Source organism: Armigeres subalbatus, chromosome 3 (assembly GCF_024139115.2).
Source record: "Armigeres subalbatus isolate Guangzhou_Male chromosome 3, GZ_Asu_2, whole genome shotgun sequence".
NCBI classification, from domain to species: Eukaryota; Metazoa; Arthropoda; class Insecta; order Diptera; family Culicidae; genus Armigeres; species Armigeres subalbatus.
The window spans coordinates 129,596,000-129,609,829 of record NC_085141.1 but is presented as its reverse complement, the minus strand read 5'-3'; the positions used below and the strand labels follow the sequence as shown (position 1 = coordinate 129,609,829).

The 13,830-nt window shown below is 36.0% G+C and overlaps 2 protein-coding genes across 3 annotated transcripts; both read left to right on the top strand.

Moving 5' to 3' along the window:
* Nucleotides 1-6,394: 6,394 nt before the first annotated feature.
* On the top strand, nt 6,395-6,857 carry LOC134219859 (uncharacterized). The gene has a single exon (XM_062698748.1). It carries the CDS (start codon nt 6,487-6,489, stop codon nt 6,787-6,789), a length of 303 nt encoding a protein of 100 aa, XP_062554732.1. The 5' UTR covers nt 6,395-6,486; the 3' UTR covers nt 6,790-6,857.
* Nucleotides 6,858-7,185: 328 nt separating this feature from the next.
* On the top strand, nt 7,186-13,335 carry LOC134219858 (protein FAM177A1). 2 transcript variants are annotated; one of them, XM_062698747.1, is made up of 3 exons: nt 7,186-7,560; nt 12,722-13,069; nt 13,130-13,335. In XM_062698747.1, the coding sequence occupies exons 1-3, from the start codon at nt 7,357-7,359 to the stop codon at nt 13,133-13,135; spliced, it is 558 nt and encodes a 185-aa protein (XP_062554731.1). In that variant the 5' UTR covers nt 7,186-7,356; the 3' UTR covers nt 13,136-13,335. The 2 variants fall into 2 exon arrangements, with proteins under 2 accessions (XP_062554731.1, XP_062554730.1); XM_062698746.1 differs by having other exon boundaries at nt 7,187-7,560; nt 12,722-13,335.
* Nucleotides 13,336-13,830: the final 495 nt, after the last annotated feature.

The window sequence follows — 13,830 nt, the reverse complement described above, 5'->3', positions numbered from 1 at the left end:
ATCTTTTGAAAAAGGCCAAATTTTTTTTATTGATTTTTCAAATGGATACAATTAAAAACGACGCATCCTACAAAAAAATGTTGTATGGGTGACTATCGCAAAATCAGTCAAAGTTTCTAATAAAGATATCGGAAACAATTCAAATTGAGCCCTACACTGAAAAATCAGTTTCAACAGTTTCAAAATTAAAACTCGATTTGCGAAAAACGCTTTTTGATTTGTATGAAATTGTGTCTCAAGATAGGTGATTATGTTCCCTACCAACCGTCCATACATCGCAAGCTTGACACTTTTAAGGGAAAAAAGTTTTTCTAACAAAAATTTTTTTTTGTCGGAATTGATTTTTTTTTCTCAGTGTCAAGGAGTGCCAGTGGATTTAACATATACATACATATATTTAAATATTCCTGTACAGTCAAGCAGAGTACAATATTTAGGTCGTAACTAATCGCAACGGATAAAAATACACTAAAAATAATTTCGACAAGAAAAAGTTTTTGTTAGAAAAACTTTTTTTCCTTCAAAGTGCCCAGCTTGCGATGTATGGACGGTTGGTAGGGAACATAATCACCTATCTTGAGACACAATTTCATACAAATCAGAAAAAGCGTTTTTTCGCAAATCGAGTTTTAATTTTTGAAACTGTTGAAACTGATTTTTTTCAGTGTAGGGCTCAATTTGGATTGTTTCCGATATTTTCACTAGAAAGTTTGACTGATTTTGCGATGGTCACCCATACAACATTTTTTTGTAGGATGCGTCGTTTTTTAATTGTATCCATTTGAAAAAATCAATAAAAAAAAATTGGCCTTTTTCAAAAGATAGTCTGGATCAAATTGGTAAAAACTTAGTTAGAGCCATTCAGAAATACGGCCCATACAAATTTCAGAACCCTCCCATACAAAATACGTTACGAGAGGGTGGGTGGGGGCTTTTAGCCCCCAGGTCCATTTTAGCGTTATGTAATTTGTGAATGAACCCTTAATTCAAGACAAAATTTTCAAAACGACTTATCTGCTTTTGTAAACAAAGATTCAAACGACGATTTGACGAATCTGATAGCTCTCCCACGCAAACCAACACCATGAATAGGTAGGTGAAGGTTTCCACTTCCTGTTGATGGTGTTGGTTTGCGTGGGAGAGCTATCAGATTCGTCATATCGTCGTTTGAATGTTTGTTTACAAAAGCAGATAAGTCGTTTTGAAAATTTTGTCTTGAATTTAACTATTGATTTATCCAATTTATCCAGGCTACTGACATCCTATTGTTTAGCCCATCGCCAGATCGTAGCCAGGATGTCCTGGGCTATAATTTTTTTTTCATACTGCGTTTCAATGATGACAGCGGTCTATGTCTATTGATGATGATGACACCGCGCTTGTCACCGGGTCGAATTTATCAATTAAAAACGACGTCAGTCCAATCAAACGACAACAAAATCAATCAATAACGGTGCTCACCTGCATTTTTGACAGCTGACCGACCTGATGCTCTTTATGGCTCTCAGCTTGTGGTTGTCAATCTGGGTGTCACGCTTACCGAAGGTACTCACGTGTCAGCTTCTACATGTCACGATGCGCTTGCAGTGATTGTCAGTAAAGAACATCGTTTAAAAGCGTGGTGGTTTTTGTTTTCATATCTGATCATCTGGTGATGGTCACGACATTTTGCAAGACTGGTTAGGAATTTCCAAATTAATTCCTGGAGCAACTTTCAGAGAAAATCCTGGAACAGTATTCAAAGATATTCCTAGAAGAATTTCCAAAGTAATTCATCTCGAAAGGATCCCTTGAAAAAAATATGGAGGAATGACTGAAAGATATCGCCAAAAATTCAAGAAAGAATTTCTGAAGTAATTTTTGGCAGAATTCCCGAAGACAATTCTGAAACGCACGAAAGAGTTTTTGAAAGACTTTAAAACGATATACTACATAAGAACTAATGCTATTAGGTATTGAACGAGTTAAAAGGGGAACTCCCAAACTACATAATAGCATCCACAGACCCGATTTAGGACACAATCAGTAAAGGAAAACCTGAATGAACTTATGAATACATAACTTCCCTAACAATTATTTTTAAAACTGAATCTAGACAACAGTACCGGTTTAATTTTATTTGAAACTACAATAACAAATATCACAAAATTATCAGAAAAAGATTTTCAACGCGCATTTTATTTTAATAAACAGACAGTTTCGTTTCTCCCTTCTGCTTGTTTATTCCGCCCAGTCCCACCCACCCACGTGGTTTTGACAGTTGAAATACAGTTGTATTGGTGAACCCAGTGCTAAACCGTGAAACAACACAGTGCGAACCCGACAGCTTTGGGGTTGGAACTAGTGCAAACCTAGTTCCAACCTGAGCGAATAAAAAAACACTTTGACAGCACTTAGGTTGGAACTGGTTCCAACCTAGGTTGGAACTTTTTAAAAACGAATTCGACATTAGTTTGAAACAACCAAAATGTTGGTTGATTTCTAAACTATAAAACAAATTTGTTTTTAAACAAAAGTTGTTTGTATTTATAAAAGCATGAAGGTTGAATCAAGCAGTTTTGTTAAGTTGTTTCAAGCTAAAATTCCAGTTTGTTTCAACATGTATTATGGTGGTTTCAAACCAATATTTTTGTTGTTATTACCAAACGATCAGTCTGTACTTACCAAATATTAGCTTGTACGTTTATGATTGTGAAAAGTAACACACAGATCAAGATATTTTTTCATCACGCTTTTCCGGGTATTTTCAGATGCAGTTTTATTGAAAACAAATCTCGCGTAACTTTTCAAAAGGACCTAAGTAACATTTTTTTCATGAATTAATTTGAATAGCGCAATCAACAGAACAACATAAAAGCTATTGATTGCAGTATTCAAATTAATTCATGAAAAAAATGTTACTTAGGTCCTTTTGAAAAGTTAAGCGAGAAATCGCAATTTCTACTGTTGTGCTACTATTGTCGCCAAAAAAAGTTTATTATTCGTTTATCGTAATCATCAATTGCGGTAATCAAAGGTAAGAATAATTAATAAAATATAATACGCTATTTCCAACATGTTTTATTGAACCTAGGAAAAACGGCCATCGAAATGAATATTTTGCTTTGGATCAAATATTACATAGCTTGAGGCTCGGCTTGAGGCCATGCATGAGAGAAAAAACTATTGCCTGATTTTCTCAAAATTGCATGCGGCGAACCCTTCATGAAAGGTAACGCCGCGCTTTTTGCACCCCGTTTACTTGATTCTTATGGGTGAATAGCATTGCGGTGTATCGTTTGGCGCGGCCGTACCTTTCGACAGTCATTCGCCGCGTTAAGTTTTGTGCAAGTACCCATTTGGGAACATTACAAACGCCGCGCAGTGTATCATATCCAGAAAATCTGACAATAAATGAAAACGGAGGCGCCCAGTATAATGACCCCAAAGGGCAGCAGCGTAAAAATGCTACGAAAAATCCGATGGAAATTCTCTACGCATATGTGTTGTAATATCAGTTATACTCAGTCTGTGATGCCTGAAACTAATTTCAAATTAACATATTTCTTTAAATGATACGTATCTAGGATGTCCGGTCTAGGATGCTTTCGGGTTGGAAACATTCTCGAACCCTGGGCATAGTGTATCAGAGTGTATCCATTGCACTTGCCACACAAGATACATACTCATGCAATGGCGGGCGTAGAAAAGCTTTCAATTAACTGAGGAAAAGGAAATGCTAATTGAATACGGAGAAGAAGAAGAAGAAGAATATCATCATAAAGAGAAAAAAAAATAGTGGATTATTATTGGTTTTAGGATTTTATCCTTTCTTGAACATCTATTTTTTAAATATTTTGTGGAGAAAGAGAGAGACAATATTACACCTCTTTAGATGAGTTGATCTGGATATTCGTTCTAAATCCACGCCGATCATACAGCGCAGAAGCGATTACACTCAAACACACACGGAAGAAATAAACTACCCAATAGTGAGTTTAATTCACCCAACCTCGAACATCCGTACACTCAGAATTGAGAATAAACGAAGACTGTTTAAATTTTAATCATTCCAGTGATTTGTTACATTTAAACATAGCCTTGTATTAAAAGTATACTATCAAACATTAAAATTTATACTAAGGCAGATTTTTGCTTGAATATTTAATATTGTATTACTATATTGCTTGCCAGGGAGACATGTTTTCTATACTGAAACACGTGAAACAATCAAGAACGTTTTTCCGATGTAAAGATTTGTGGCGCACTTATGGCGAATCATTCATATTTTTAACGTAAGTAATTCTGTAGAAAACTATATTGACAGAGAACATTAAACTTGAAAAAAAAAAATATTTTATAGGTATTTACCTAAAGGCAAAAATCTGTTCGCACGATCCGCCATAAAAAATGGCAGAAAGACATCGAAATTTGTGCCTTGAACCGATCGTTTTTTATGTGGTCACTGCACCACGAATATAGATCCATCGTGACCAAAACGTAGGAATGCCAAAGTAAAAAAAAACAGCACCCGGATACCTCAAGAGTCAGAACTCAGAAGCCATCAAGTGGCGGAACATGTTTAACGGACGAAAGCGGAACCCATGTTAATCGGACAGAGATAAAATATAGAGGCAAACCGTGGCCATACCAGATCGGGACTTGGGGAAAAATGTCAACGGTAACGCGCTGTACTGGATGGAGATGGATCGCGGTCATATGGACCTGGTATTCGACAAGATTGATGAGCATCGGTGTCTGTGGGAAACTTGTTATATCTGGCGCCATTCACCGAGGTGTTGGAACGGTGTCGTCAGTGGGTCTGTGTCGTCGATGCCGTGCAATAAGAATGGCGATGCAGGACGAAACTCTGACCGAGTGAAATGAGGAAAATAACAGTTCATGGACGATGTTATTTTCGTGCACGTATGTATAGGATTGTTTGCTGCTGTTGGCGTGAATACCGTCGTTGCGATACGGGCTCAGCATTGGACGGTCATCATCATTCCGCCGGAAAATTAGACATGCCACTGGTTGACTTGACAGAATTCGAAGACCAGGATCTCGCGAATTTTATGTGCCGAATTAGTCCTCCGAGCGTAAACCTATCATCGAATTTGCCTTTGCACTTCCGTCATAGAATGACTCAGTTACTTTCTGCTATTAAATAAATCAATGGAACATAATTAGTAAGACCTAAATCGACCTAAATGTTATGAAAGAAATTAAAAATTTATTGTGTTTATTGTTTCTGACAGAAAAAAAACAAAACTAAAATCATTAAAACGGCTTTATACTATTGCCAAATACTGGGAAGTTATATTATGCGTTAATAAGTTGAAGTTATACTATCTCCGTTTTGTCCAAATTTAAACTAATGCGGGGTCAACCAGGCGAATAGCCAGTTAGCATGAATTTTAACCTATTTAGTATACATTTATTTCTGAGTGTACGGGAAGCCAAAATTGAGTAAGTAGGGTCGAAGTAGTTTGCCTTTACTCCCATGTTAAAAAAGTACCCAACGGAAAATTTATTGACCCAAATTTAAGTTTAATTCACTCAATTTCGACCTCAGGTAATAAAACTCAACATTGGCTTCCCGTATTGAACTGGCGTCGTTGGATTGTTTGGCTCTTTTGTTTTTGACAACAAAAGAAAGAGTGGATGAAAGCGAAGAGAAAAAATAACTCAAAAGTAAGTTTAAAAGTACTCAATTTTGGGTACCGTGGGGGACCGAAATCCGTACAGCACCAAAATCCGTCCACTTCGTGAGATATCAATAAAATAAAGGGGGTTTGAGGGAATTAATGTATGAATCATTTATTTTATCTTGATCTTATGCTTGACAGAAAGCTTTCTGGCCATTGAAATGGAAAGTAGGCTCTGAAATTAAAATAACATAATTAAAAAACAAATCGGCACCCCGCAAACGCGAAGTTTCAGGTGCCATTTTGTTCGCGTGTTGGACACAATTGTACCAAAAGTGAGTGTGTTTAAATTGCAAATTGCAATTAATAGAACAAGATCAGCAGCATAAATCACAAAGGGATCGCTTCTCAAGGTGCGTATTGCGCTATTCACAGTGTTAGTTTGATCAATTGGTCTGCTTTAATTTAAATATTTTGTTAGAAAATAGCTGTACGGATTATGATCCTATGATTCGAAGTCCGTCCACGGTGGACGGATTTCGAATCAGGAGGTGTTGATTTTGTTAGTAGTTTTATCATATTTTTCATTACTTTAAACTCAATACAGTGGAGCACACAAAAAATAGCGGCCCTCGCGCAGTTAGATCAATGACGAACGTTTGATTTGCATTCAATTTGTATTTTCTAGAGACTTATACATATACTGAAGTGCTTAAATGTACGGGTTTCGATGCACCACGGTACTTTTTTTCTTCCGTGCACATAATATTTAACTAAATGACAGATAGTCGCTTCAATCTCGGTGATTGAATAACCACTGCTTTATTTTCGTTTTAGCGAATTCGGTGCTTGAAAGAAAATGATCCGCCAAATCCTACTCAAGAACGACATCCTGGTCCGTTTGGTGGCCGCCCGTGCCTACAGTCAACCCCCGACGGCTGGGAAGGCGGCGACAGCATCTGCCCCAAAGGCTGTGAGCGGTGACGTTCCTGGACTGAGCAGCAAGTGTGTTCAAAGCAAGACGGGACCGATTGGTCCGGGCGCTTCTCGCGATGGCGAGTACAAAGTACCGGAGTATTATTGCTACGACAAGAATAGCTACTTTGAGGCCGAGATAGAAATGAACAAATTCCGGCTGCCACAACCATCTTCGAAGCAATAGTTAAAAAAAGTAATGTGGTCAAGTGTATATAGAAATGGTCAATAAAATGGAAAGTTAAAAAAATCGTATTTGTATTTTGAATAACTGATAGTTTTGAGAAATGAGTTGAATAATGTTAAAGGGTTTCTTCGCAACAAGTGAATCCTTAAGAATCTTCAAACCATGTATATTTGTATTAAAAGTTAAATGATGCATTATTATAAATTTGGTTTGTTGAATTGTACTCCTGGTATTTATGTATAGTAAATTGATTAATTTTTTTGAGCTAACAAAATTGCTTAGTTCTTTATTTATTTATCAAATCCAGAAACAAATTTGGAAAGGTAAAATAATTATGCACCCGCTTTCTTCCTATGTCATTTTGACAAACTTTTGACATTACATTGGACACAATTGCACCATAGTTTCCAAACAATAACAACTCATAACGAAAGTGAAAAATATATGCGGTCATTGTGCGTCTTGTCCTTGGAGACATTCAATAATAATACCTCTTATCCATTTTAAGTAAAAACTATAAAGTTTCGCACGTTTTAACCCTGGAAATTGAATATTTATACATATAAGATGACCAAAGTGGATATACCCTTGAAGAACAAGGTTGATGCGTCGGCCAATTTTATTCAGAACGAAAAAGACATAGAAGTTCAGGTGCGAGCACCGAAGAGGGTGTTGCACTTTAGCGATGGGACTCTGGAGGAATTTAGCGATGACGACCAGGACCAGGTCGATGCAGCCGGAAAAGATGTAGTTGTGATGGATGTTGACGAGGTAGGAAAATAAGTGCTTAATTGTTGGCTTATTGATGTAATTGGATCATTGTCAATGGTCTCGTTTTACAAAAGAAGTAATGATTCATAGCAACCAACAAGGTTGTTTATTTGTTTTTCTCTTTGCAATTGCAAGTTGCACGAGTTGTCGATAGATGGATTTAAGCTTATTCGCGAATACGAAAGTAATGCCTCTACTCACTCTTATGGCAAAATCTCATTGCTATCTGTCAGACTGTGCGTGAAACATGGCCGCCAATCACCCATTCTTGTTCCTCCACAGTAAAATCCCATAAGGAACTGTCAGACTGTGCGTGAAGCATTTACCTTCGTAGTCGCGAATTGTGTTCGGGTGAAGATGGCGTTATTTTATTGTAACAGATATCCTTACATTTATTTTGAGAAAGTTTTTCTTATTGGAATGCTTTCATGTTCTTCATTACAATATTAAATATTACAATATTACGATCAGAGATATAGCGTTACTCTCGCATTCTTGGTAAAATTGATGAACAGAAAAAATAATTTTAAACCTTTTTAAACATATATGTTTAAATAGGTTTAAATTTTTTTTGTTCCTCATCAATCTTACGCACAAAACAAAGTGTAGCGGTTTAATTTATGAACAAATCGTATTGAATATTTCTCGACTCAGTAATCAAGGATATTCTTTTTTTCCTTTGTGATGTCTGTTGACAGACGGCTGGGACCAATCATGGTCCATCACGTCAAAAAGATATTCTTTATCGAATAATAATATGAATAGATATTGATTTAAGGATGAAATTATGGTTTCTTTTCAAAGGGAAGCATTTTATTATAGAAATAGAAGCGTAGAGCCTTCGGATACATATCAAAGGTAAGTGGAATAAGATTTGTTATTTTTCTGGGGAAATGAATAGTGTTGAAACGCGCTTAGTTCCTCCACTATTGCATCATTTACCCTATTGCTTTTTGTTGTTTTTCCGAACAAAGCTCGCTTAACTTTTCAAAAGGACCTAAGTAACATTTTTTTCATGAATTAATTTGAATAGCGCAATCAACATAACAACATGAAAGCTATTGATTGCAGTATTCAAATTAATTCATGAAAAATAAATGTTACTTAGGTCCTTTTGAAAAGTTAAGCGAGAAAGCATCTCAAAACAGTCAAAAAGCCGCTTGGTGCGGTTTTGCTGAACACTGACCAACTGTGGAAGTGCTCAGTAAGAACTAAGCTACGAGGCGGTATTTTATCAGAGGGGAATGTGGTAGGAAGGGGCAGGATGAGCACCCTAAGACTGATACTTAATACCTTCTCAGCAAGCATGCTTTTCTATACTACAATACGATAGTTCTTGTTTGATGCATCTTTTCTAACATCTAGACTAGAAAGCGAATTTAAAAAAGTACGATAATCCCGATAAAAGTGACTTAGCTAAAACTTTGTTTTTGACTTCAAATATACTACGGGGCAAGATGAGCATCCCTACGGGGCAAAGAAGGGCACCTTTTTTAAAAATATTTTTTTCTGACTAAAAAAAATGCATTAGAGCGCCAATATTAACAAAAAATAATAGCTTTTAATGCGCATTGGCCATATAAAAACAATGAAACTGTTTTGGGATCGATAAGTTATTATTTTTTATTGATACCATCAAAATTACATTAAACAGCAAAAATCAGTTTAAAGTTTCAATAAATTTGATAAAGCTGTTACAAATATTTAATTAACATTTTGTCCTACTGATCTCCGAAAAGTCAGGGGGGGGGGGGGGGTGGTATAATAAAAAATAAATATTGAAATCTCGCTTAATTTTTCAAAAGGACCTAAGTAACATTTTTTTCATGAATTAATTTGAGTACTGCAATCAAAAGCTTTCATGTTGTTCTGTTGATTGCGCTATTCAAATTAATTCATGAAAAAAATGTTACTTAGGTCCTTTTGAAAAGTTAAGCGAGAAATGCAAAAAATCGAAAAAACTCCTCGGATTTGTTAAAGAATGTTTTGAAAATCCTCAAAATTATCCGAATTTTATTTTGTTGCCCTCTCAAAATATTATTTTTAGGCAAAAAAAATCCGAGGGGGAGGGAGACAAAATAGTTTTTAAATATTTGTATCGGTCTAATGTACGCATGTACGTAACTCAACAGATTCAGCGCACAGCAGGTAAATCATAATTGTAGGTTGTGCAAAAGAGTTTCAGTATTTTGTGTATTATTTCAATGTTCAAAAATAGGGTGAGCATTGTTCAAAAATAGGATGAGCATCTTGCCCCATTTGAGATAAATTATTCTAAACTAATTAGGCATGGTCAAACATTTGACTGTGAATATTTCAATTTGCCCTAAAACATTCTTTGATGACATATAAGATGTGTACTTGGTCAGAATTCTCATTAAAAAATGATTTTGTTTTTAAAAACTTTATTTTCTAATGCTGATTTCTCATAATAAAATCCAAGTTTTCACCAACTTTTGCTAATTTATCTGTATTTCAAATTCATTTCTTTTTTTTATAATATATTTTTTTAGTGTCAAGTCTTTTGTTGGATTATTCGCGAAGTCGAAGCAAATTGGGTTGTTTAGGGGTATATATGTTTTTACATATTCTGAATCTGCATAAAAAACTGAGCCTAACCTCAATTTTCCAGAATTTTTGGAGCCCCGGAACAATTTTTAATTTGGATTTTAAATTTATATGGGACTAAAAATTTGTTCTTATGCTGCATGGGCCAACTGTCATTCTATGAAAGTTAGTGTCATTCTATCGATTAAAATGGCTTATTGTTTGCTATACAAATATGAAAATAAAAGGTTTACAAGCAAAATAAAAATATGTTGGAGATCAGAAAAGCTTGCTCTTTATGTTAAACTATAAAAAAACTCATATTTTTCTCTGCTCAACAACCCAATTCTGCTCTTCCCTCCTATGGGAAACCCCATTGCTATCTGTCAGAGTTTGAGTGATACATGGCCGTATCTCCTCCCCTGCTCTACTGTAAAAACCCATAAAGAACTGTCACTCATTGGTTGTGTGAAGAATTTTGTTTCGACTTCGCGAATAATTTAACAGTGTGCGGGGTTATTTAGAGAGAAAAAGACATAATAGCTGTAAAATTAAGGGGTGCTCTTCTTGCCCGGGTGGCGATCTTGCCCCGCCCTCTCCTATATTCAAAACCGTCCAAAGAGATTAGTTACCCCAAAATGACATGTATTTGATTAAATTTAAAAGTAACAGCGGTAGATCTCATTCGAATAAGCTTTAATTTATCCATCACCAAGTACAGATTTGACCTAAACTAAAAAATTTTTTTAATTTTTTTTAATATTGAATAGAAATAGGGGAAATTCTTCGTTTTCCATCTCACTGAACACATATTCATCTCATTGCTAACACGCGTGCTCACTGCTGGAAAAAATCACAAAAATAAGAAACAAACCAAATTCCTTTTCATTGCTTTGTTTTTGATGGGATGGAAATAGGAGCTATGCGATGAAGTGTCGAACCGTTCCCCTACCTACTCTCGGTTGTTTTGCTCCATTTTATTTTATGTTAAGAGAGGAACTACTCGCAATGACTCATTCATAGGTCATGCCTAACAACAAAATTATTTAATAAATTTAAAAATTCACCGTTATCCTTTCTTTTTACTCGAGATTTGAATCATTTGTTTGAGAAACTGCATAAATCCATTTTACACTATTTTGAGAAAACTACGAAAAACTGTTTTTGGACAAATTGGCACCGAATCTTTCGATTTCTTCGATACAGATCAATAGTTTTTGGCAAAACTCAACCCCCTGGGGCACTTCCAGTGCAAAAACTGAAAGCAGTACTTCACAATTGCTCTTCAAAGTGCGTGGGCATATGTAGTTTCTCAAACAAACGATATTTTTTTCATACATTCCTGAACAAAAAAAAATCGTTTTTTTTTGCCAGAATACGCATTTTTGGACGAGGATTCAAAATATATAAAAATCTCATTTTGGCCAAAAATGTTACATATGCAGTTTCTCAAACAAGCGGTTCATTTAATAGTGCAGCTTGAAGCGAACACACTTAGAATATTATACCGAACTCGTTTATATTTTAACCGAGTTTTTATCTGCTGAACGCTCGGTTGTCTGGTCGGTTCAACAAAGAGTAACCGATCGCTCGGTAATCATTTTGTCGAAATTGAAATGTCAAATTAACCGAATTAACTCGGTTCATACATCTTTCTTTAACCGAGTGTCGGTTTCCAAATTTAACCGAAAGCTGTCAAAACAACCGAGCTTACTGTTCAGTAACAACGGAGTTCGGTTCTTTTTGTTAGTTTTATACAGGAAAAAAAAAATGATTAAAATAAATCCATATCAGCATTATTACTTATATTTGATTTTATTTGCTATGCTCATTTTGTGAAGCGTACATTTAGCTGTTCGGAAAACTAAATAGGTTCGTAAAAATCACGTAAATAGCTTGCTCCAAATGCTGGAAAATGTGTCAGCGCAAATATGTGGCAGACAGAATTTTCCAGCAATAATTTTCTGGAAGATAATACCTGTAAATGGAAATAATGATAATTACGTTACATATAACCAATTCTCAAGATAACTTACATCTCACATATAACAATCGCTCCAAGATTTTCTTACAAAAAATGGTAAATCAGCATCCAGTGATTAAATAAAAAACACACCCATGAAGCACACATGAAGCGTTCTATCAACTTTGATTGTATCTCTGTACGTCAAAATAAATATTTACCGACTGTTCAGTTCGTGTTACCGAACGTACTCATTTCTCGTACCGAACTTGTACATAAAAATGTATTACCGAATAGATCGGTTTATTTCTGTCAAATTTATTTAGGTGAAACCGATCATGCGTTTATAGTTTGAAAGCATTCGGTTAAGAACTTATTTTCAAACGAGTTGTTCGGTTCTTTACTAGGTTCTTTAGTGATAACCGATCGACTTCGGTAGAAACTGGAACCGAGTTCGGTCAAATTTTTTAGTGTGAAGATTAAAAAAAATCTTGGCTGAACTAGATACATAGCAGAATTGTACTGTCCGAATCGGAATAGCCTGATAAGAATACCTATTGGTTTCCTATTTTTCAAATTATTTTTGTAAAATATTTCGACATTAAAATTTATTCATTAAAAAAATAATGTTTCAATTGTCATTTTCCACAGTCCAAAATGAACTGGAGCGACTGGATGTTGCATAAGACGTGCAAACTGGGCACTTCGGTTCTGGCCGGCTGCGACTACGTTGGTGAAGGGTTGGCATCGTTTCTGGGCATCACCACCCCCAAGTACAGTTTCGAGATTGAAGAATTCAAACGAATGCAAGCCGAGCAGAATGCGGAAGATCAGGCGATCAAAAACTTCGTGGAACAAAATCGACCGATCGGCAGCAGCTTGGCTGGTGAACCATCGGAGGAAAGTCGACCAACTGCTGCTGCTGCTACAACGCTGACAGCAACGGCCGCAACGTCCACTGTCGTTCACAGTGCGCCCACGGCAGGAACGCGAGTTGCGGTGACTAATGAAATTGAGAAATATTAATAAAATTACGTTGATACTAATTTTGCTTTGTAGATCTAATTTGAGACACCAAATGAGCACACATTTCAGTCAGTTGTAGTAATTTAGTTCTATAAGGAGATTATAAAGATTATATATTTATTAAGAATTGTCAAACAGAAGGACAGTGCAATTTAATAATATGCGAATATAGATTAACATTTCTGATCTTGTACATTATCTTTTATATGAGGTATAATAAATAAAGTTTATTGACTAAATTGGTCTGAATTTAACTTTCTTCTGATAGCAGTTAAGTGTCTTCCCATTGAATGAACGATATTTGCAGGCAACTGTTGGTGTACATCTGGTGATGTTGAATATTCTGCACTGATACACATCAGGACGTATCGTGGTGCTATGCGAGGAGATGGAACAGCTGCGCCGTTATCGAGAAACACGCAAGTTTTATCAAATGCTCAACTCATCTCGCAATGACTTTGTGCCATGAGCCGAGATGTGCACGGATAACCATCTTGACGAACGAATGAGTGGTAGTCTAATGTTGAAAGCAGCAGGAATACTTAAAAGGCGCTGAGAGTTAGTGTGTTAGGGTCAAGGCAGCGGAGGATACTAGTAGGTCCATTCAGGGGACGTTGGAAACCAAATAGCCCCTACCTTGAGGGAAGTTGAAAGTGACATGCAACAGCTAAATAACAATAAAACAGAAGCTGAACTCACAAAGATGTGCCCGTTAAAGCTGACTACTTGTCTGC

Coding starts and splice junctions, on each gene's coding strand:
- LOC134219859 (XM_062698748.1), top strand. CDS start 6,487: ATGATCCGCCAAATCCTACTCAAGAACGACATCCTGGTCCGTTTGGTG.
- LOC134219858 (XM_062698746.1), top strand. CDS start 7,357: ATGACCAAAGTGGATATACCCTTGAAGAACAAGGTTGATGCGTCGGCC. Junction 7,561..12,721: donor TTGTGATGGATGTTGACGAG/GTAGGAAAATAA, acceptor CATTTTCCACAG/TCCAAAATGAACTGGAGCGA.